Source organism: Mustela putorius, unplaced genomic scaffold (assembly GCF_011764305.1).
Source record: "Mustela putorius furo isolate JIRA1106 unplaced genomic scaffold, ASM1176430v1.1 tig00003983_pilon_pilon_pilon, whole genome shotgun sequence".
Taxonomy (NCBI): domain Eukaryota; kingdom Metazoa; phylum Chordata; class Mammalia; order Carnivora; family Mustelidae; genus Mustela; species Mustela putorius.
Window position 1 is genome coordinate 4,352,483 of NW_025422123.1, and position 24,307 is coordinate 4,376,789.

General features: G+C 44.6%; 1 protein-coding gene across 8 annotated transcripts in view; it reads left to right on the top strand.

Moving 5' to 3' along the window:
• RNF8 (ring finger protein 8) overlaps window positions 1-22,545 on the top strand; it is a 51,822-nt gene extending 29,277 nt beyond the window's left edge. For 3 of the 8 annotated variants that reach the window (XM_045071164.1, XM_045071165.1, XM_045071167.1), the window contains 2 exons: window positions 19,465-19,567; window positions 21,710-22,541. In XM_045071164.1, the coding sequence (XP_044927099.1) occupies window positions 19,465-19,567; window positions 21,710-21,749 (143 nt within the window). In that variant the 3' untranslated portion in view covers window positions 21,750-22,541. Of the gene's footprint in view, window positions 1-2,148; window positions 2,650-19,464; window positions 19,568-21,709 lie in introns of those variants that run through there. The other 5 variants (XM_004740014.3, XM_004740013.3, XM_045071166.1 and 2 more) reach the window with 4 other exon arrangements.
• The last annotated feature ends 1,762 nt before the right edge of the window (window positions 22,546-24,307 follow it).

The window sequence follows — 24,307 nt, forward strand, 5'->3', positions numbered from 1 at the left end:
TTTTTTAGATTTTATTTATTTATTTGAGAGAGAATGTACACATGCGCACAAGTGGAGCAAGGGCATTAGGACAGAAACCCAAGCAGACTCCGTGCTGAATGTAGAGCCTGAGGCACAGAGCTTGAGGCAGAGGTCCATCCCACCACCCTGAGATCACAATCTGAGCGGAAATCAAGAGTTGGATGCTGGACCAACTGAGCCTCCCAGGCGCCCCTTTTGTCTTCTTAATGATAAAATAGAGTTATTTTGGTTCTCTAAAAAAATGGATTCTCCCTTCCCGAGCATGTAACTTTATGATTTCCTTTACAGACCTACACTTTCAGGAACTTCTTATTATAGAAGACCACCTGTGTAAATACAGAGGAGTGTTATTAACCAAAGCAGATTTTCCTTGAGAGTTTCTTGGTTTCTACACTTAATTCTAGATGAACACAGATCATTTTTAGATCTCCATGAACTAATCTCAGAGAGTGGCTGGGGTCACTGACTATGCTTCTTCCTCCCTCCCCCCATAGAATGTCATAGAATTAGGTGCATCATCGTTGGGGCTTCTCTGCACCAGCTGGATATATATCCTGCCCGACTGCCTGCCACTGTGATTTTTAAGAAATCTGATGAGACCAGACATGCTCCTATTCCTGGCTAAGACATCTGCTTGAATTGCTTTCTGCTTTCCTACTCTGGAGAGTTTGGACCCCTTTTACCCTTGTCCCATGAAACCTGAATCAGAACCAACCACAAAGAGTATCTCTTCCTTGATTCCTATCATCTGGGCCTTTCCTTCTCAGTTCTTACTAAGTGCCAGGTGTTGGGGATAAAAGTAAGCAGGGCATCAGAGGAAAAACTGCCTTTTGGATATAGCAGGAGTGTGGGACATTGATGACTTTATCTGGTACAAGTTTGGGGGGACTGGTGGGGTGAGAAGCTAGTTTGCCATGAATTGGAGAATGAGTGTGAGGTTAGGAAGTAAAGTAAGATAGACAAGTTCCTCAAGAAATTTGGCTACCACTAAGACATAGGGACATCACCAAGAGAAGGTCATAGCTGGAGGAGGAGGTGGGATAAGAGGAAGTTTTTGTTTTGTTTTTTGATTTTGAAGACACCGAGAGATCTGAGTGTGTTTAGTTGCTGAGCCTGTGGAGGAGGAGCTGCTGGGAAGTTGAGATAGTGGGTAGGGCCAGATTCTTTGGAAATCAGGAGAGGGCAGGACAAGGAATGCATAGAACAGATGGGGGGATTAGTGTCTAAAAGTGGGAGGGTACATCCTGTTATCTAGAGAGAAGGGTTTAATGTGGGAGGGTGGGCAAGGCGGTTTGCTTGAGGAGAGTCAAGAGAATTTCTTTCTTGTGGCTTTTTTTATTTTTTGGTGTGCTACTAGGTGAAGCCTTAGCTGCAAGGGAGACTCGCTTAGTTCTCTCAGCTCTCCAAGGCTGCCCATAAGTGGAGAAGGGTAGGATTTTATAATCCTGTCGGTCCTCCTACCAAGTGTTCAGGACCTCAATCTCAGGGAACAGGACAGTCTCTTTGGTAGCTTTATTGTGCTCTTAGGCTGGGATCCCTGCTTCCCCGGATTGAGGAAGCAGAAACAGTACATAGCAGTAAATTATCCCTCCTACTCCTCCCTTTTCTCCTGTCCTTGCCTAGTGCTATGTATATAATTCCTTCGCTATGTATATAATTCCTTCGTCCTTCAACAGTGTGCTTTGAGGGCCAGCTTTGTGCCAAGTGCTGCTATAGTTTCCAGGAATAGAAAGAGAAGCGAAAATCTAGTAAGTTAGATGTGATTAGTGCTACAAGAAAAAGCAAGGGATCAGAGAGTGATCATTGCCATTTTTGGTAGGGTAGTCATGGAAGGTGGCAGAGAGAAGGCAGTACTGGAGTAAGGCCTTGGAGGCAGTGGCCACAGGAAGGGGGAACACTTTTGAGGGGGGGTAGTGGAGGAGCAGCGAGGCAGCCAGTGGAGCACACCATGGTGGCGAGGAGGGTAGCACAGAAGGACCTCAGGGTCCTTCATGGGCCTTGAACTCATAATACTCTGGGAGAGATGAGGAGCAGGCTCTGAACAGCGTGACATGAGGATGGCAGCAGGGAGGCCAGGCCAGGGAAATACAGGCTTCTCCTTTAATTCTCTTTTCTTTCTCTTCCAAGCCAAGAGACTCTCCTGAAGACCACGCTCCAGGGGCGTTCAAGGGATTGCCAGGCAATGGGAGCTTGGGATGGTCTGGAGGATTATCTGTGGCCAGGTCTTGGGCTGCTCTGAGATAGAGCATGGGACGGAGCCACGTGGGACAGAGACTGAGTTAGGAAGTCCTCCTCATGAGCCTCCATGTTGGCCGGCCACACTGCCACCGCTCTCTGAGGCCATGCTGGTACTCCCTGCGAGGGCTGCTTCCGGGTACTTGATAGACTGCTTCACTGTGTGTTGAATGGGTTATGTATTTCTGTTCTGCTTTTTAAATTTATTGTTTTTGTTATCATTTGGGTACCTCAGAAGCACGTCAGTTGACATTTGTTTTGGACAGGTTGGGTGGAACCCCTACGGCTGACCCTAAAAGCCAAGGCAGCCTCTCTTGGAGAGGATGGCCTACCTCTTTGTAAAAACAAGATGTCATTTCCTGGAAATAAAATGTAAAGCCTATCAGTTGCTCAGCTGGGCTTTGGTGTATTTATCTTCTTCCCTTCTAGCTCCCACATAGTCTCACAAGTAAACACTGACAGCTCATAAATTGCAACCAAGAAAGTGTCGGTATCAGATGATAGACTGAAGTGAATGTCAGCCTAAGAACCAAACTCAAGATCATGGCCATAGCAGAGGGGCTCTGTTACGGCCCTGACTGTTTTTCCTTTTCATTCCAGAGGTAGGTCACTGCTTACTTGGTTTTAAGACCAGGTGGCTTCCCCTTTCTCAGCTGGGATTCAGGAAGTTGTTCCTGAATCTATTTTATTTATTAATTTATTTAGTAAACTCTATACCCAGTGTGGGGCTCAAACTAAAACACTGAGTTCAGAAGTCATACGTTCCACTAATGGAGGCAGCCAAGTGCCCCCAAATCTCTTTTAGCCAGTGTCAGAAATCAAGGGCAATGGTTTTATGATAATGTAATTTTATTTATTTATTTATTCATTCATTTATTTGTTTGTTTATTTGACAGAGACACAGAGAGAGGGAACACATGTAGGGGGAAGGGAGTGGGAGAGGGAGAAGCAGGCTTCCTGCCAAGCAGAGAGCCCAACATGGGGCTTGATCCCAGGATTCTAGGATCATGACATGAGCCAAAGGCAGACGATTAATGACTGAGCCACCAGGCACCCCTGAATATTCTGTTTTTAAAAGACAAACCAAAAACTAGCCCAAACTTTTGCATTATTTTGCTACAGGATGTTCTTTCCCTGGAAAGATATCTGATATTAAACATCATCCGCATTTTGCTTGCCTAGAAAAATACATGGTAACTTTTCTGCCTACAGCACCAAACCACAGTATAGCAGAGCCCCACCACTGTGTAGTCTGACTCTAATTAAAGGCATGTTCTCTACAATGGGGCTCTAAGAAACTGAAGAGCGTTTGTTTCTGATTCTGCTTTATTACATAGATGAATGCAGCCAGCCTGCTTTGTGAAGTGCTTTGCAGTGAGTGGCAGGTGTCCCATATATATCTGATTCTGTTAACCTAGAAGGGGCTTACTCTACCTCTAGGCATGCAATCAGACCGTGCCCAGGCGGGGGACTTTACCCTCTGTGGTTTTGATAGCTGGATACTTGTCATCTGCTTCTCCAATTGGAAGACACTGTTTTTACAGAAAGCCCTAAGACCCCTTGTTATCTATCTCCAGCTCTTCTCTCTCACAACTGTTTTCTCTGAGCGACTATCCAGGTAGTCACCACAGCTGCCAGAGTACCTGGGATGGGCAGTTTTCTCCAGCTTCCTGTTTGCTTTTACATTCTGACTCTGGATAGAAGCTCCCTGCTTCATATCTAAGGGCAACCTAGAAATTAGGGATGCCCTAAATGTTCTCAACAACACATTTTAGGCCTCTAAAGAAGTCTAACAATTAACTATATTTGACACAGAAATTAAGAGAAGGAACATCTAACTTGCACTGTGGTCCTAACCTCAGAACCTACAAAAGTAAAGAGAATCATGTAATCACTTCCCCCCACCAAGAGATGCAGTCTTATTAATGGGTGCAGGACCTCATTTGAGCAGAATGCTGCCACTGGTAACAGTAGGCCAAGGGCTTGTTATTCTGAAGTTAAACTTCCCACTTGGTCAATTCTTTAAGCTTTTTCTATAAATGGGAGCTGAGGCAGTATGAGTAGGGAGCTTCTGGGGAGAAGATGGGCCTTGTATTAGTGATTTCATCAATTTAGAAAAACATACAAATCCCAGGAGAGGGTTGGGTCTGTAGTAGCTGCTCCATATCTACATGCTGTATTTCTCTTGTCTGTACCACCCAGGAGCAGTGTACCCACTAGGGGTTACCAGAGCTCACTACTTTAATCTCCATGCGTATTTCCTGCTTGTGTTTCCTTACCAAATTCTAAAGCAGATCCCCACCTCAGATCCAATTTCCAGACCCACTGTCTCCACTACACATTTCCCTTTGGCTTCTGTGAATGATTTAATCTGGTGTAACTTTTTTGTCAGACAGTGGCCATTTGAATTCTGGATGTTTCCAGTAGATTCAGTAATAGTTATTGAATACCCATTTTTTGACTAGGTCCTGCTCTAGGTGTTTGGGGTATGGCACAAAAAAAGCTGCTGTGAGCCTATAGTCTGTTCTAGGAGGGGTCAAAAGTTTCCCAGAAAGGCTTTACTACATTCCTGTGGGAGGGGTTTAACAGTGCTGCCTATGGAGCTAGCATATGGGATGTGTCTTCACATTCCTCAGATGTCAGACTGGATCCACTCCAAGATATAAAGCTGAAATTTCATACCTTCAGGACCTCGGTCGCCAGAGTGTTTTCCATCCATTTGCCTCCCCTTGAGATGTAACTCTCCCTGCTTTAGCCAGGGGCCGTCAAGGACATCTCTGAGGCAAGTTTGGGCCCTCCCAGCATGGGAGGCAGGCCCAGAAGACCCCCTCAGAACTGTATGAGACCATCATAGCCCTATGTAGGCAGTCACCTAGGTGACCACTGAGGGAGCTTCAAGGTGACAGGACTTCAGCCCAGGTAGGCACACCCAAATGTGTCTGAAGTAAGTATTGACACCACACTGAGCCTGGAGATGGGTGAGACCAGGCAGGTTTCTAGGACATGTGCCTTTGTGAGTTTATGCCTAGCTGTAAGGACTCTCCCGACCTATGACTCTTCTCAGCTCCTTACCTAGGCCTCTCCCAGTGGTGCCCTGACTCACAAGAGCTCAATGTGTGTGTCTCTTCCTAATTCTACCTTCAGTGAGGCCATGTTGGTAGTTTGAAATCAGTCATGGTGAGATTATTTACATCATGGAAATATGGCAAAGTGCCACAAATTGGAGCCCCCTCTGACCCCACAGGGATAGCCAGTTAAACATTTATCAGATGTCAGATATCACTGGCGTCTCCCCACACGGTTCCTAAGGCCTTCTCACCCTGGGTCTTCCCAGTTCTCATGAAAAAGCCACTAGTCAGGCCAAGAATGCTATCTCCTTCCTGGCAGTCTGGAATTGCTCCAGGATGGCAGTGGTGCCCCTGCAGAGGCAGAGCAGCCCTCCCCACAACTCTAGGCCACACTTAGTCACCGTTGGAACCATGGACACTTTCAGAATATCCAGTTTTTCAAGCTTCTTTTGACCATCAGTCCCATAAACACTGGGGCTGGACCTAATCTTGGAAGCCTAGAGAGAAGGCAGATGCCATGCCACACCCTGCATCCCCACTTGATCAGTGACCTGAGTTCTCATAGTCATTAGAAAAAAAAAAAGAAAAAGTAATAGTACTAGGAGTCAAGAGAGCACAGGCACAGACTAAGGGGCATAGAAGTCTTCCTAGAGCATTAGACATCTAAGACCTGAAGGACAACTAGTGGTCACCAGGTTAAGGATGAGGAGAAAGTAGAGTGAGGGAGGGGAGAAGGAAGTATTCTGGGTAGAGATAAGTGGAAAGCCATGAAGGTGAAAGAGAGCATGGCCTCCTTGAAGAAGTGAAAGGCATTCTGTGTGAATGGATTGTAAAGTTTCTAAAAGAAAAGTAATAGTATTAGTTAATGATAGATAAGTAACATTGTTACCAGCACTTTAAAAGAATTAACTCTTGTTAATTCAACCATTATAATTCCATTTTGTTGAGATGAGAAAATGGAGGTCATGAGAGATCAAGTCACTTGCCCAAGGGGACACACATTGGTGGAAGTGAAAATGTAGCTGCCAAAGTGACCAGTCCCTAGTATGGAGTTAGGGCCTTATTCTAAGAACAGCGACCAATCATTGGAGGTTAGAATTGGGGAGTGACATTTTCCTCTGTTTGGGGAAGATCAATCTGGTTGCTGTGTGGTGGGTAGGTTAGATAGAGATGGGAAGACAAAGGATCCAGGGAGGCCACTTAAGCAATTCCAGTAATCCAAGCAAGAGGTTAGATATCCTGAGTTAAGTAAGGCATTAGCAGTGGGGATGGGGAGAAGTGAAGAATTTCACAGATATTTAGCAGGTATGTTGAGCAAGACTTCTGACTGATTGGATATGGGGATGAGGGAGAGGCTAGAGTTAGGGTGGTGACTCAGTTTCTGCCTTGGACAATGATCTCTGTGAGATTATTCACTGAAGTAACTTAGGAAGAGGAAAATGTTTGGGGAAACATTGATCAAGCATGAATTTCTGTGTGGGGATTGTTGAGTTTGATAATGCCCAAAAGAAAATTGCATGGTGTGAATCCCTATGCGTGCTAATTAGTATGCTCCCCTCCACAGTCCACAAACATTTTAGTTTTTCCAGATAGTCTTCTGGACATCATCTTCCATAGCAATGGCTAGAAATAAAGTAGTCCTAGATAGCTGCTTTTAGGAATTCAACTGTTAGCAGGTGGATTTGAGAATTTACCATGATGCCCGAAGGCAATCAGTGTGCCACATGATATCAGACCTACATCCATTCCAACATGCACTAAGTTGGCTGTCAAGATAAATATTCGCAAACTGGGAGAGCATAAGTGCTGGAGCAGAAGAGCTGTTGATTCAAGATCTTTCATGCAAGGGTGGAAAAATCCATGTGTGAAGTGCACTCAAGTAAGCGTTGTGGTTGACACTTGCGATTAAAAGAAGTGCCCTATCAAGCGATTGTATGAAATTGCTATCCACATCAGGCAGGACATGAGACAGCTACTGCTTGGGGATGGAGGAATTGTCTCACAAGGGCTTTGAGACTTCTCCACCTAGAGCTGGGAGCTCAGAGGTGACACCTGGACTGGTGATACAAATGTGTACAGATAGTGCCAGGAATTATAAGGGAGAATAAAATCCCTCAGGGAGAGGAGGCTGAAGGAAAAATGTCCCAAACAGAACACCGAAGACCAGTGATACAGAAGGGGAGCCACCTGCAAAGACCAAGTAAGGGTAGTAGGCAAACAGTAGGAGAAATAAGTGGTGGTATATCTCAGAGGCAAATGTGACAGTTAATTTTATGTGTCAACTTGATTGGGTCATGAGATGCCAGACATTTGGTCAGACACTATTCTGGGTGTCTGTGAGGGTGTTTCCGGATGAATTTAACATTTGAATCTGTCGACTGAGAAAAGCAGATTGCCCTCCCCTATGTGGGAGTCCCCATCAAGTTAGTGAGAGGCCTGAATAGAATAAAAGGCTGACCCTCTGTTAAGTAAGTGGGAGGTTCCTCCTGCTGGACTTCCTTGAGTTGGACGTGGTTTTTTTCCCCCCCATCTTTGGACTCAGACTGAAACATGTACCCTTCCTGGGTCGCTAGCCTGTAGGCCTTCATCTGGAATTACACCATCGGTTCTCCCGAGTCTCCAGTTGCCAACTGCAGATCCTGGAGTTTGTTAGCCTCCATAATCACATGAGCTATTTCCTTATACTAAGTCTTCTTTCTTTCTTCTTTTCTATCTATCTATCTATCTACCTACCTACCTACCTACCTATATCATATTGGTTCTATCACTCTGGAGAACACTGACTCATACAGCAAGGGAACATTTCAGGAATTAGGGAGTGGTTAACAGAGCTGAAGCTTGCTGTTTGATCAAGTAAGACAAGAACTAAAAATATCAATGGGATTAGCATCCGGGATTTCATTGGAAGAGCTGTTTTAGTGACGTGTGGGGGCAAAACAACCATTTGCTCTGTATTAGGAAGGGTGTGAAAAATAAGGACTTGTTATATTTCAGAAGGGGAGAAGAAAAAAATAGAATATAGTTGGAGAGGAAAGTCTGAAAATATGGTAGAGAGAGGTTGAGGGTTTTTCCTACTGATAGTTTGATTTATTCTATGAAGTTGGAAAGGATCTTTTCTGACCCGTGTGAAGGAAGGCAGAGCATTGGGATTGGACAGGGGAAGAAGATCAAGGTTTGAAATAGCTGCTGCAGAGAATAGGAGAGAGACAGAATGATTGCTGGGTTGCATGGGGGCATGGTGACAACGGGGGTCGTGAAAGGTCTTGTGACACCAGTAGGTACTTTTGTGTGGTTCTTCTGGCATGGCTCAGCTCTGTCTGGAGAAAATGGAGCTGCGTGGATCCAGGGTTGGGATTTTGATAAGAGGGTGCAATGGGGATGAAGAGGGGATGACGTAATAACCTTGGATTCAAGGCTGGTTCTAGTGGAAAATGAAGACATCGTGGAGGTGGTAAGTAGGAAGTAGATAAGTTCAGAGCCTGGGGTAGATAATCTGTAGAGTCAACAAATTGGATCTGAAGGAGAGAGCTAGAAGTCAGAGAACTGATGTGTAGATTTAGTATGTAAGGGCAGGAACAGTTCTATAACCAAACATGGTTGTCCTCATTCCAAATAAAATGATGAGCTTTGCCCTATGAGTACTCTCCTTTATGGAAATAATCTTGGATGTTTTTCTTATATATATATTATGTACTTTTATTTATGTAATAAATTAATATTACTATTGTATTTCTATAATAAATTAATAATTTAATTTAACAAATTTATAATTTGTTACATAGAAATTAATAGAAGAGGGGTGCCTGGGTGGCTTAGTCATTAAGCGTCTGCCTTCGGCTCAGGACATGATCACGGGGTCCTGGGATTGAGCCTAGCGTCGGGCTCTGTGGGAAGCCTGCTTCTCCCTCTCCTTCTCCCTGTGCTTGTGTTCCCTCTCTCATTGTGTCTCTCTCTGTGAAACAAATAAATAAAATCTTTAAGAAATTTGTATAAGAACAAATAATTCTAGAATTTGAATGGGACCACAAAAGACCCCAAATAGCCAAAGCAGTCTTGAAGAAGAACAAACCTGGAGGTATCACAATCCCAGATTTCAAGTTATATTATAAAGCTGTAGTAATCAAAGGAGTATGGTACTGGCACAAAAGCAGATGCATAGGTCAAGGAACAGAATAGAGAACCCAAAAGTAAACCCCCAATTATATGGTCAGTTAATTTTCGATAAAGGAGGCAGGAATATGCAATGGGAAAAAGTCTCTTCAACAAATGGTTCTGGGAAAACTGGACAGCTACAAGCAAAAGAATGAAATTGGACCACTTTCTTACATCATACACAAAAATAAACTCAAAATGGATTAATGAGCTCAAAATGAGTTAAGGAGCAACAAAATCAAAATGGATCAAATGTGAAACCTGAAACCATAAAAATTCTAGAAAAGAGCACAAGCAGTAATTTCTATGACCTTGGCCACAGCAACATTTTTTTAGGTATGTCTCCTGAGGCAAGAGAAACAAGCAAAAATAAACTAGTGGGAATACATCAAAATAAAAAGTTTCTGCACAACAAAGGAAACAGTCAACAAAACTAAAAGACAACATACTGAATGGGAGAAGTTATTTGCAAATGACATGTCCAATAAAAGGTTAGTACCCAAAATATATTTTTAAAAAGCCTGATACAACTTAACACCAAAAAAACAAGTAATCCAATTAGAACAAAAGCAGAAAACATGAACAGACATTTCTCTAAAGAAGAGATACAGGTGGCCAACAGACACATGAGAAGATTCTCAGTATCCACTCACCATGAGGGAAATGCAGATCAAAGCCACAGTGAGATATCATCACACACCTTTTCTTCTTCTGCATGGCTAAAATCAACAACACAAGAAAAAACTAGTGTTGGTGAGGATGTGGGGAGAAGGGAATCCTTGTGCACTATTGGTGGGAATGCAAACTAGTGCAGCCATGGTGGAAAAGAGTATGGAGGTTCCTCAAAAAGATAAAAATAGCATTATCATGTGATCCAATAATTCCACTACTAGGTATTTACCTAGAGAATATGAAAATGCTAATTCAAAAAGATGATATGCATCCTTATGTTTTATAGCAGCATTATTTAGCCAAATTATAGAAGCAGCCCAAGTATCCACTGACAGATGATTAGATAAAGATGTGAGCTAAATATGCAATGGAATATTTCTCAGCCATAAAAAAGAGTGAAATCTTGCCATTTGCAACAACATGGATGGATCTAGAGGGTTATCATGTTAAGTGAAATAAGTCAGTTAGAGACAAATACCATTATGATTTCACTCATATTTAGAATTTAAGAAACAAACAAAAGACAAAGAAGAAAAAGGAGACAAACCGAAAAGTGGACTCTTAACTATAGAGAACAAACTGATGGTTACCAGAGAATTGTTGAATCACTTTATTACATACCTGAAACTAACATAACACTGTATGTTAACTGTACTGCAATTACAATGAAAACAAAACAAAGATTAGTAAGTGGGTCTCCTTACTAAATCCTAGGCACTTTCCAACTGGTGTTTAAACTGAGTCCTGAGGTAAGTGAGATTATACAGGCTCCATACACAGGCTTTAAGAGTAAGTTCTTCATTCCCTGTAGTTTTTTGGTTTTCCTAAATATAATCCCTTTGGTTTTCAAAGCCAGGTATGTTAGGGGCTCATCTCTCCTGTCAGGACCTAGGGCTTAGTGCCTGGTGTAGAGCACAAACCCATTGCTTCTCACAGCAAAGTTTTGTATTTTTGCGATTCCTCCATATTTTGGATTCTCGTGACTGGGGTGGGTTTTTTTCATTTTGGCAAGAGTGTCTCTGCCTCTCTTACCTGTTTTGATGCTGCCCTTTTATCTTTTGTTGTGGAGGCTTGGGTCTTTTTCAGAGGAGATTATTCCACTTGTAGTTGTAATTGTGTTGTGTCCATGGAAGGAGATGGGTTCAGGATCCTCGTAATCTGCCATCTTGAAGCAATCCCCTGACATCATCTTACCATTGCTTTGCAACAAGTTTTGACTTTATTGAATTGGAGGTCCCACTACTTTGGTCTCCTTTTTAAAGACTGACAATTTTAACTCCCTTGAATTTTCCTGTGAATTTAAAATCAATTTTTTAAAAAAATCAAATTTTAAAAATTTGTCAATTTTTAAAAAGGAGCTAGTTAGGGGCACCTGAATGGCTCAGTGAGTTAAAGCCTCTGCCTTCGGCTCAGGTCATGATTCCAGGGTCCTGGGATCAAGGCCCGCCTCGGGCTCTCTGCTGAGAGGAGAGCCTGCTTCCTCCTCTCTCTGCCTGCTTCTCTGCCTACTTGTGGTCTCTGTCTGTCAAATAAATAAATAAAATCTTAAAAAAAAAAAAAAAGGAGCTAGTTAGGTATCCATAGGGATTGTGTTAAGCCTATGAATGAATTTGGAGAACATTGCCATTTAAACAATACTAAGTCTTATGATCTGTGAACATTTTTCCATTTAGATGTGTTTAAATTTCTTTCAATTATGTTTTGTAGTTTTCAGAGTCCATCTTTTGCACTTCTTTTGTGAAATAGATTATTTTATTCATTTTGGTGCTATTGTAAGTGGAGTTGTTTTCTTAATTTCATTGTTGGATTACTTATTGCAAGTGTATGGAGGGGCTTCTGGGTGGCTCAGTCATTGAGCATCTGCCTTTGGCTCAGGTCATGATCCCAGGGTCCTGGGATAGAGCCCTGTGTCGGGCTCCCTGCTTGGCGGGAAGCCTGCTTCTCCCTCTCCCTTTTCCACTCCCCCTCCTTGTGTTCCCTCTCTCGCTGTGTCTCTCTCTATCTAAATAAAAAAATAAATAGTTTTTTTTTTAAAGTGTATGGAAATATAACTGATTTTTTTTATATTGGCCTCATATCCTGCGACCTTGCTGAACTTTTTTAATTGTTCTAATAGCTCTTAATTTTCCAGGATTTTCTATGTACAAGACATCTGTGAATAGAAGTAATTTTACTTCTGTTTTTCCCCAATCAGGATGCACTGTATCTCATTTTCTTGCTCTAGAATACCCAGGATAATTTGCTGGAAGATTTTATTTATTTATTTGAAAGAGAGAGAGAAAACACGAGCGGGGGAAGGAATAGAGGGAGAAGCAGACTCCTGGCTGAGCAAGGAGTCTGCCATGGGGCTGGATCCCACCCAGGACCCTGAGATCATGACCTGAGCTGAAGACTTAACCCACTGAGCCACCCAGGGGCCCCTCCAGCACGTTTAATAGAAGTGGTAAGACAGGGGCACTTGGGTGGCTCAATGGGTTAAGCCTCTGCCTTCAGCTCAGGTCATGATCTCGGAGTCCCTGGAATTGAGCCCCGCATTGGGCTCTCTGCTCAGCAGGGAGCCTGCTACCCCTCTCTCTGCCTGCCTCTCGGCCTTCTTGTGATCTCCCTCTGTCAAATAAATAAATAAAATCTTAAAAATAAAAAAAAAAAGAATTGAGAAGAGTAGACATTCTATTTGATCTTAGGAGGAAAAGAACCAGTCTTTCACCATTAAGTAAGATGTTAGCTTAAGGGCTTTCGTAAATGCATTTAATCTGAGGAAATTCCCTTCTGTTAGTAGTTTGTTGAGTTTTTATCATGAGAGGGTGTCTGATTTTATCAAATACTTCTTATCTGTTTATCTGTTGAGAGAAGCAGGTAGCTTTTTCCCCCTATTACATTAATATGGTGTTTTATATTGATTAGTATGGATGTTTAACCAATCTTGCTTTCCTGGAATAAATTTCATTAGGCATGTATGTAACTCTTTATATGTTGCTGGATCCGATTTGCTACTTTTTTAAAAAAGATTTTATTTATTCATTTGACAAAGAGAGACACAGCAAGAGAGGGAACACAAGCAGGAGAAGTGGGAGAGGGAGAAGTAGGTTTCCCGCTGAGCAGGGAGCCCCATGCAGGGCTCCATCCCAAGACCCTGGGATCATGACCTGAATAGAAGGCAGGTGCTTAACGACTGAGCCACCCAGGCACCCCTCTTCCTCCTGTCCCTTCCCTTCCCTTCCCTCTTTCTTTCTTCCTTCTACATTCATAAGAGATATTGGTGTATAGTTTTCTTGTCTTGCAATGTCTTTGTCTGGTTTTGGTATCTGAATAATCCTAGCCTCATAGAGAGGATTCCCTCCTCCATTTGGAAAGGGTTTGTAAAGAATTGTAACTAATTCTTTCAGCGGTTGGTATAATTCACAAATGCAGCATTTTGGAACTGGGCATTTTTGAGGAATAGATTTTGACAATTGAGTCTATCTATCTTCTACCTTGTTATAGGTACATTCACATGGTCTATTTCTTCTTGAGTCAGCATTAGTCTTTGGTGTCTTTCTATGAATTTGTTTTGTCTAAGTAAGTTAACTTTTTGGCATATACTTCTTCATCATGATCTCATATAATTCTCCTTATTTCTTGGTGGTCAGTCATAATATCCCCTCTTTCATTGATGATCCCAGTAATGTGGGACATTTCTCTCACTCTTTTAGTGAGTCAAGTGGGAGATTTGTCAGTTTAGTTGATCTTTCTTTTTTATAATTTTTTTAATTGATCTTTCAAATGATCATATTTGATTTGGTCAGTTTTAGATATCATTATTTTATTCTCTTTTCTCTATTTCATTAACTTACACTCTAACCTTTACTTTTTTTCCCTTTCCTTTTGGTTGCTTTTCATTTAGTTTGCTCCCCTTTCTTGACTTAATGTGGAAGTTTAGGTAATCATTTTGAGAATTTTCTTTTCCATATAGGCATTTACAGCTATATATTTGCCTCTGAGCACTGCTTTAGGAACACCATCTAGGTTTGCGTATGCTCTGTCTTCTACTAATTTCAAAATATTTTCTTATTTCCATTTTGATATCTCTTTGGCCCTTTGCTTATGTAGAAGTGTGTTGTTAAATTCTGCATATTTTTGAGTTTCCCAAATATTCTCGTACTTAAAAATAGAAGAGATTTGGTTTGTGTCACCCTGTTCTGAGGATAGAATCCTAGGTTTGCAGATTTTCAGGGAGGGGATGTTTCTCCTGCTGCTCACATGAAGAAGCTCTGGGCTTTATCTCTTCTCTGTGAAGTTCACAAGCCTGAGAAACCGAACCAAGATTTTTTAGATTTGAAAAATACCCTAAGGATCACAACAACTCTTCTGTCTGGCTTACGGCCCATTTATAAATTTTGGCCTAAATGATTATTCTCTTGATTGTTCTACTGCACTTTTTGGATGATTTGTGTGTTTTTTTCCTATTATTTTTAGTTGTTTTAGGAGAAGAGGCAGCCTTAAACTTAACTTAGTCTACTGTGTTAGTGGAAATGGAATCCTCAGTGAGTATTTTTCATCTCTACTATTTATTAGGCACCAGCGTAGGTGCTAGAGTGTAAGTCACCTAAACCAATGGTGATCTGGGTCTTCCGTGCACCAGCCCGGGTCGGTAAACTGTTATTCAGACCACAGAAAGATACATACAGAAATTGGAAGTGAGCGTGAGCAAGGAAGCTCTCCTTTCTCCTGTCTGAGACTGGTCATTGCCAAGACAAAAATGAGCATGAATATCACATCATTGGATCTGCTAAAACACTGTGATCATTAGCTGTTCATGGACCAGAGATGAAGTGGGACAGTGTCTAAAATAGAGAAGTTTTTTAGACTTTTGTGGAAGCCACTAAAACCTAATAAAATTATGGACACTCTCCTCAGAAATATGTGCACATATAAAGAGATGTAAAATGTCAGCGTGTATATGTGGATCATCTGAAGTGATATAGATCTGGGTTTTTAATCCCAGGAAGAAAAAAGGCTAGGAGAAGATGTGTTGAACAATCACTTTATGACCCAACGGTGCTACTCCACTTACCTGTGAGTAGGAACTGGAGTGCACAAAAGCTGGACCCATAACAACCATCAAGGGAATAAGTTGAAAGGTGCCATTTATGAGTCACTCCTTCATGCAAGAGGACTCGAATGCCTACAGTGTACCCAGTTGAGTTCTAGTCTCAGATCACTCCTCCAAACGTGGAAATTTGTCCTTCTTTTCCACTCCTGCCCTCAATGTCTACTCCCAGAACTTGTACCTCTCTTCCCAAGTAAAGGAATTCCACACTTGAAGAATCTTGATGGGGCAGAGACTACCTCCATCCATAGAGAGGAGAACCCACTTCGCCAGTCCTGCAGTTGGACATGACATGAAGCGTCAATAGTCACATGACCACCGGCCAGACTTTGACTCAGGACACATGACAGACACATAGGGACAGCGTCCATGCACTAGGCACAGGTGGTTTGAGTGATGTCACAGTAGTGTCCTGCAACTGTCAGGGGCAGCAGCGATAGCAGTCCCAGCTTCAGGATCCAGTGTCCTCCCTCAGGGGAGTCAGTGGTGTGGACAGTGGCATCAATACCCAGTAACGGGCACTGGCTGTATGTGGGCCCACCTCTAGGGTCCAGTGTGGATTCCGTTCCTGGCTGTGTAGCCTCAAGCCTTTATTGTGGCTTTCCTGGAAATAAAACAAGATCCTGTATACCCTCTCTCTTCCCTAAATCTCTCTGTAACTGTACATATGTATCATAAGGAGTCAGAAACCCATGCAGGGAAGAGTTTCCAAGAGCAAGAATTCAGGCATATTTTTTTCCAGCTTTATAGAGCTATGATTGACATACAGCATCGTATAAGTAAGTTTAAGGATAAAAATCTGTTGATTAATATATTTCTATACCACAAAATGATAACAATTACAATCATAGCATTAGCTAATACCTGTATCATGTCACATAGTTACCATTTCCTTTTATGAGGTGTGAACATTTAAGACCTACATTCTTAGTAACCCCAAGATTTTACGTTGAGCTGATAAGCACTTCCTCAATCTGCCTTGCTTTGCCCCAGAGGGGAGAAGATACATTTCTCCCAGCATGTCTTGCATTTTTCTTTCTACAAAAAGAACATTTAAAGATTTTATTTATTTATTTATTTATTTATTTATTTGAGAGAGAGAGAGAGTACATGCCCATATGAGGGAGGGGCAGAGGGAGAGGAAGAGAATTTCAACCAGACTCCATGCTGAGTGGGAAACCTGACTCAGGGCTCAATCTCATGACTCTCAGATCATGACTTGAGCCAAAACCAAGAGTTGGATACTCAACCGGCTGAGCCACCCAAGTATACCCCAAAAAGCATTTAAATGTGTCTATAAGAACTCTTCCCACAATGAGCGCTCTCACCAATGACTTCAGTGCTTCCCTACCTGGAGGAGCCCCAGGATTGCTTGTGGCTTTGTTACAAAATACTCATTCCTTTCCCCAGACCCATCATCTTAGAATGCTTGACAAGGGCCCAGGAATCACTTATGTAATAAGCCCTACAGGAGGGGCTGATGCATGGCCATGTGGGGATCCTGCTCCAATTGCTCGCTACTCCATGTGGGATCTGAAGACCAGCAGCAGCAGCACCAACCTTGTTATCAACCCAGGATCTCACGCTTTACTCCAGCCTGTTTAGATCTTCATAGTCCGGGAAATTCCTGTGCTCACTGAAGGCTGGGTCTCCCTGGTCTACGTGCCTTCTAGACGCACAACCAGCCTGTGCAGTGCACTCTGGGTATGCTCTCTGATCAGCCTGCTTAGCCCTGAGGAGTCCGGGGTTTAGACCTTTTGCTTTCTCTTCTATGGCCCTCGCCCCCCTGGTAACCTCATCTCTGCTGAAGACTCTAAACATCATTTATATGCTATCACCTCCCAAATCTCCCCTGCACTCTATCCGCCCGCCAGCCTGGCTTGGATTTCTAATAGACATAGTCAGTTTCACCATTTCTAAAGTGGATGACTGTGATGCTGCTTCCCCAAATGTGCTTCTTTCAGAGTCTTCCCTGTTTCCAAGGAAGGCACTCCACATTTCTACTTGCAGTCTGAACTACTGGATACCCTCCTCGATTCCTTTCTCACCACCCAGAATGACTCCACTAGGAAATGCTGCAAAATCCATCTGTAAATATCTCCAGCAGCCAATCACTTCTTAGTAACTTCCCTCCTCTCAACCATGACATACAGCCCACACCCCCCTCCTGGGACACTGCACTGGTTTCCTACAGTTTCTCTGCTGGTTGCTTACCTTGCCCCTCTCGATTCTGCACAGCAGCAAACAGGTGCTGCTAAAGAAACATCAGTCATGTTGATATGTTCATTCTTGTAACTCCACATTTCACTCAGAGAAAACTCAAAAACCTTCTAATGTCCTCAGACCTCCATGATGAGACTGACCTCTGACCTCATCTCACCTGCTCTCTGCTGCAGCCTCAGTGGCCTCTTCACCCTTCCTTGAACGCAGGACATGCTCCTGCCCTAGTGTTTGTGCCCCGGAGGCTCCCTACCTGGAAAGAACTCCCCCCAGACCTCTTCTTACACAATTCCTTCATGTCCTTCAAATCTCTCAGAGGTCACCTTCTCAGTGAGACTCCCCTGATCCCTGGAGTAAAGAAGCCATCGTCCCCGTCCCAGCACAGGTGCTCTCTGGGTCACCTTCCTCACAGCTCCTGCCAACTTCCTAATTAAACCCTTCCCTTATGGACTGTGCTTACACAAGACACAGTTCACCTCTCAATGACCCTGGTTTGTACTGGGCACCACCACTTCCATGTGGACTTTTATACGGTAAATACCATCCATGCATTTTTCTTCCTTACTATTTTTTACTATTTTCTCTAGCTTAATTATTAGAAGAATACAGTATATAATATATGTAGCATATAAAATATGTGTTAAGCAACTGTGTATTTTATTATTAAGCCTTCCAGTCAAGAGTAGGCTCTTTGTACTCAAGTTTTTGGGGAGTCAAAATTTTACCTGGATTCCTGACAGTACAAGCAGGCCACTGCCCCAATCCCCACATTGAGAGACAAGTAGGAGAATGCCCCTTACCACTAGAATGTAGTCTTCCCGAGACCAGCACATTTTGCCTCTTCTTCATCTCACTGAGCTGTCCTAGATGTAAACAGAGTGTGTCCTGTATGAGGCACATGACAATTATCAGTGGAATGAATGAGCAGATAGAGGACTCCCTCTTCTAGATGAGTCTCAGGCACAGCTCTTCCAAGGCAGCTCCCGCCCCATGTGCACCCACCTCACCATCCGGGCTGCCTCTCTCTTCTCACAGGGCTGCCCTCCCCTCCCACTCTCTGCTCAGGCCCTCCCCCGCTACACCATCTCTCATGCACAGCACAGCACACAGAGTTCTCTTCAGAAACACCGTACTTAGGCTTTTTGTATTCTTTTCTCCAACCACACAGAAATCTATGTTTGACTCTGCTTTATAAATCTGTGAACTTGGAACTGAGCCAGCACTAGGATCACTAAACTAAGGGTGGGGAGAGAGGCCAGAGTAGCAGGGAAGGCAGAAACTAACTGAAGCTTAATAAGGATGAGAATCTCTCAGATTCTTCTTCTCTCTAGCTCCAGACTCTAAATAGTAATCCAGAAAACAGCCCTAGAGGAAAGAGAAGAGATAGATGAATCTGAAAGTTCATTCCTCCATACCAGAGAGACTCCTGTGTGCAGGGGCTGACCTAGGCCTATGGGAATGACAGCCCAAAGGACACCTGCTGCTATAACTGACAGGGTCACCCAAGGGAGAATGGGACAAGTATACAAGAGCAAGAACAGGCCTGATACTACAGAAACCATGAAACAAACACCCCCAAATGGGAGCTATGTGGTGACCCAGGCCTGAGGTGAGGCTGACCCAGTGACAGCAAGCTCTGGCTGCAGAAGTTCCTGGTGACAGGTGACGTCCAAGTCCCTGTGATCACAGGTCCTGGTGGGACAAGCTTCCACAGAAGGGGCAGGACAGAGAGCAGAGAGATGACTCAGCTGAAGAGTGAGAATGTCATGCCCTTGATGCACTGAGCACAGACTGGGCACAGGCCCCGTCTCTGCTTGACTCCTCACAGCCTACTCCTACCCCCACCTGCCACAGACTCAGCACAAAAAACACATGGATTCTGGAAGGTTCTCAGTGCTTCCATTTATTTGCTGTCTCAACTTTACAAATTTCTTTTATTACCTCATCAGCCACACATACCAAGTGTTAAAAAACATAAACTCTTATCTGGATTCTCATTTTCAATAGGGAAGTCATTTGTACTAGCCCAACACAAAATAAAGACAGAGATGGAGATGGTCCAGCCCAGCCTCTACTGGAATAGGAAAGCACATCAGAGAAGAGAACACAGGTCAGTATGGGAAGGGGCCATGGTGGGCAGGGTTGACCAGCCTCCCCACCTCCTCACATTATACTCATATGAACACAGACACATTCTGACACCTTTTGCATAAAGGGATTGTTGGTGTCACCAAGTGGGAGTGTGAATAAATCTTGCAACGCTCAGTCCCCACAAGGAAGCTGGTCTCATACTGTGATAAACTATCATGTACAAATTTAGGTAAATCACATAAGAGCTGACATTCTCAACAGCCCCCTGCATGCTCAAATTGTTTCTAGTGACCCAACCTTCCCCACATCAGGCCCTCCGAGGTCTCACCTCCAGTTATCATGAGAGACACACCAGAGCCCTGGCCTCTGTCATCATCTAGGGGAGAACAAAGAGGACATGGTCAGAGTCCATAGGAGATGAGACTAAAGGAGGAGCTATGGAATAGGTGAGCTCCCCATGGGGTCTTGTCTACACTACCCTGGGGTCTCAGGAATCACCCCCTCCATACTTATGTCCAGTATGAGAGTGGTTTCTTCTTTCATCTGTGGGAAGAAAACATCTTGTCAAAAGCCTGGAGAAGGCTGGGCCATGAGATCCTAGTCCAAGCTCCCTAGTCCTGATCCAAAAGGAAGTTTGCAGAATTGTGACTGAAGATCCAGAACAGGATGAGGAAACATGACAAGAAGTGTGGGGTTACTGGACCAAAAGACTTGCTGAAGGTCTATGCTCAGCAGGGACCTTCCTCCCTGCCCTATGACTGCTGGGGATCAGGTCCCAGCACCAGAATTACCAAAATGAAAAATTTGTCCTTCCTTTTCATAAATGTCTTGCTATAGCGTGAATGTTAGTAATCAGCTCCAGACCAGGCAAGTACTTATGTGTGGATGGTACTTGACAGTAACAAGGCAGGACAATCTGCTACCTAAGAAACCCCCAGTGGGAAAGAAAACTCAGATCCCCCCCACTCCATTCCCTACTTGAACACTTCTTCCTCCAGATCACAGCTCCAACCACACAATGACCACAGGGAGTGCCAGACCAGCAATGATCCAGGTGATGGGGATGGTGGGAGGAGGAGGGTCTGGAAAGGGAAAGGAACGTGAGGGGCCAAGACCTGTAGTAGGAGTCCTCACTTTGCCAAAATTCTCCAGAAGGTCTCTGCTTTCCCTGAGAAGAGGCTCTACCCCCAAACCCTCCTTACCCCATCTCAGGGTGATGGGTTCACGCAGCCCCTCATGCTGCATGTGGCACATGTATTTCTGCTCCTCTCCAGAAGGCACCACTATGGCCGCCCACCTCTGGAAGTTCCCATCTCCTGCAGGCCTGGTCTCCACAAGCTCTGTGTTCTGGGTCAGGTCCTCCCCATAACGCTGCCAGGTCGGGGTGATCTCCGCAGGGTAGAAGCCCAAGGCCCAGCACCTCAGGGTGACTTCTTTGTCAAAGATGGGGTGTTGGGTCATCTGTGTGTTGGGTGGTTCTGAGGAAGAAGAATCAGAAAATCCACACTTGGGTTTACCTTTATGGGCCACTGAAATGGCATTCATGTGACCATCCTGAAGTGGACCAGGCAATTAGTTTGGATGGAAGAAGTACAAAGTCCAGTCACCTTTGACTGACCTTTGGGCCAGTCTTTGGGATCTTTTAATCCTGCAAAGTTCTAAAATAGAGGGATGGCCCAGGGTAGGACACTGTAGGTCTAAGTGAGAAAGCACACTATTGGTCCTAACAATGTGTGGCTGGTGATTGAATCAGAAAACCCAGAGTCAGATGTCCAAAGATGTTCTCAGATGGAGAATATCCATCTGAGATATCTGGAATATCTGGAGATATTCTCAGATGGAGGTTGTCATGGTTCCCAAGGTGGCTGCCAGGGTCAAAGGGAACTACTGATGTGTTATTTCAGGAATGGTCTCCACCTGCCTCCCTGGAGAGACTGGATTCCTCAATTGTCCTTTAGAGAAAAGTGATTCTGGGTGAGTCACTCAGTAGGAATATGAACACCAAGGCGGATCTCCCTCTCCTCACCCATTGGGTGGTTGGTATTCTGACCTTGAGTCCATTTTCCCTTTCTGTTGGGAAGCCAGCCCCAGTAGTGGGAGATTAGGGAGGCCCCACGGCCCCGGTACCTGTGCGCAGCAGCGTCTCTTTCCCTTTCTCCAGGTACTTGCGGAGCGACTCCATGCACGTGCCTTCCAAGTAGCTTCTGTAGTGCTCTGCAGCACCTGCCGCCTCCCACTTGCGCCGGGTCATTTGCCCCACCGTGTCCGCAGCGGGCCAGGAGCGCAGGTCCTCATTCAGGGCGATGTAATCCACGCCGTCGTAGGCCAACTGCTCATACCCGTGGAGGAGGAGCCCGCCTGGCCCCAGGTCGCAGCCAAACATCCCCTGGAGGGTGTGAGACCCTGGCCCTGCCCCCGCGGTCAGCTCTCAGATTGTCTCCACCCCTGCTGGTGGACGAGCGACTAAGTCCAAACATAAAGTAAAACCTCTTGAAAGTTCGGGGTGCTCTTCTAAGGTCGGGGAACTGGAATTTCCACAGATTTGGCGTGGCGCTCGTACCCGGACACCCGGGGAGACTCCAGCCCGTCCGTGGGGATGGGGGTCGTGACCTGGACCCGGGCCCTGTTGCTCACCGGCCTCGCTCTGGTTGTAGTAGCCCAGGGCGGTATGCAGGTTCATTTGGAAAGTCTGTGTGTGGTGCCTGGCGTTCTGGGTCTGCTGGTCCCAATACTTCGGTCCCTCCTGCTCCATCCATGGCACCAGCGGCTCCATCCTCCCACTGGCAGAGTCGAACCTCACGAACTGCGTGTTGTCCACGTAGCCGACTTCCCAGTACTGGGGCTCCCCGCGTCCGGGCCGAGAAATACCTCAGAGAAGCCTGCGGGAACGGAAGGGCTGAGACCCCGTCCAACGCTCCTCCCGGCGCCTTTCCGGGGGACCAGGTGGAGACTGCCGGGAGGGCAGGGGAAGGGGCACCGAATGGGGCAGAGCAGGGAGGGACAGGGGAGCACAGGCCCGGGCGGGGCCGGGGGCCGCTGGGGGTCTGGGGCGGGGGCTGCGGAGAGGCGCCTTCCCTCCTCCCTCCCCGGGGTCCCTTCGCTCCCGCCTGGCAGAGGCCCTTTCCTCCCGTCCCGCGCTCACCCGGCCAGGTCTCTTCCACGGCCAGTACCCCCTACAGCAGCAGGAGGAGGGCTCGGGGCCCCATGGTCCAGACCTTCAGGATGTGAGGTGGGTGCGTCCCTGTGGGTCTGGTGAGGACTTTAGAACCCAGAACCGCGGTGCCGCTGATTGGCTTCGCCAGATCCCCGACACCCAATGGAACTGCGAACTGCAGTCGCCAGGAGGACCAGACACGTGGTGAGAGGGATAAGTGAAACCCAGGGAGAGGGGAACTCTCCAACACTAGGCTTCCACGCCCTAGACACCAGACTTGAGAGGCAGGCCTTCCCTGGGACCTGCAACTTTGCCCTGACTCCTCTCTTACTGCACAGAGCGCTCTTTATCACCCAGTCTCCCTGAGTCGTGGCTGAGTCAGTGATTCTCAAACATTTTGATCACAGTCTATCTATATTATATGGCCTTACAAATTACTGAGGATCCCAAGGGTAATTTTGCATCTATGGGTTTTATCTATCAATGTTTACCATAGTAGGGATAAAACAGTGTTAAACATTTACTAATTCATTTAGAATCATATTAATGACCCATGACATGAACAAAAATATTGCTTTTATGAAAAATAACTATTTCCCCCAAGTAAACAGGGCAGTGAGAAGAATGGATTTCTTTTTCTTTTTTAATTTACTTTTTTTAAATTTTTTATAAACTTATAATATATTTTTATCCCCAGGGGTACAGGTCTGTGAATCGCCAGGTTTATACACTTCACAGCACTCACCATAGCAGATACCCTCCCCAATGTCCATAACCCCACTCCCCTTCTCCCAACCCTCCTCCCCCCAGCAACCCTCAGTTTGTTGGCGTAGAGTTGCTCATAGTAGGTTCTTATAATTGTCTGTATTTCTTTGGTATTAGTTGTGATCTCTCCTCTTTCATTCATGATTTTATTTATTTGGGTCCTTTCTCTTTTCTTTTTGATAAGTCTGGCCAGGGGTTTATCAATCATATTAATTCTTTCAAAGAACCAGCTCCTCGTTTCGTTGATTTGTTCTATTTTTTTTTTATTTCTATTTCATTGATTTCTGCTCTGATCTTTATGATTTCTCTTCTTCTGCTGGGTTTAGGGTTTCTTTCTTGTTCTTTCTCCAGCTCCTTGAGGTGTAGGGTTAGGTTGTGTACCTGAGACCTTTCTTGTTTCTTGAGAAAGGCTTATACTGCTATGAATTTTCCTCTCAGGACTGCCTTTGTTGTGTCCCACAGATTTTGAACCATTGTGTTTTCATTATCATTTGTTTCCTTGAATTTTTTCAATTCTTCTTTAATTTCCTAGTTGACCCATTCATTCGTTAGAAGGATGCTGTTTAGTCTCCATGTATTTGGGTTCTTTCCAAATTTCCTCTTGTGATTGAATTCTAGCTTCAGAGCATTGTGGTCTGAAAATATGCAGGGAATGATCCTAATCTTTTGATACCGGTTGAGACCTGATTTAGGACCAAGAATGTGATCTATTCTGGAGAATGTTCCATGTGCACTAGAGAAGAATGTGTATTCTGTTGCTTTGGGATGAAATGTTCTGAATATATCTGTGATATTCATCTGGTCCAGTGTGTCATTTAAGGCCTTTATTTCCTTGTTGAT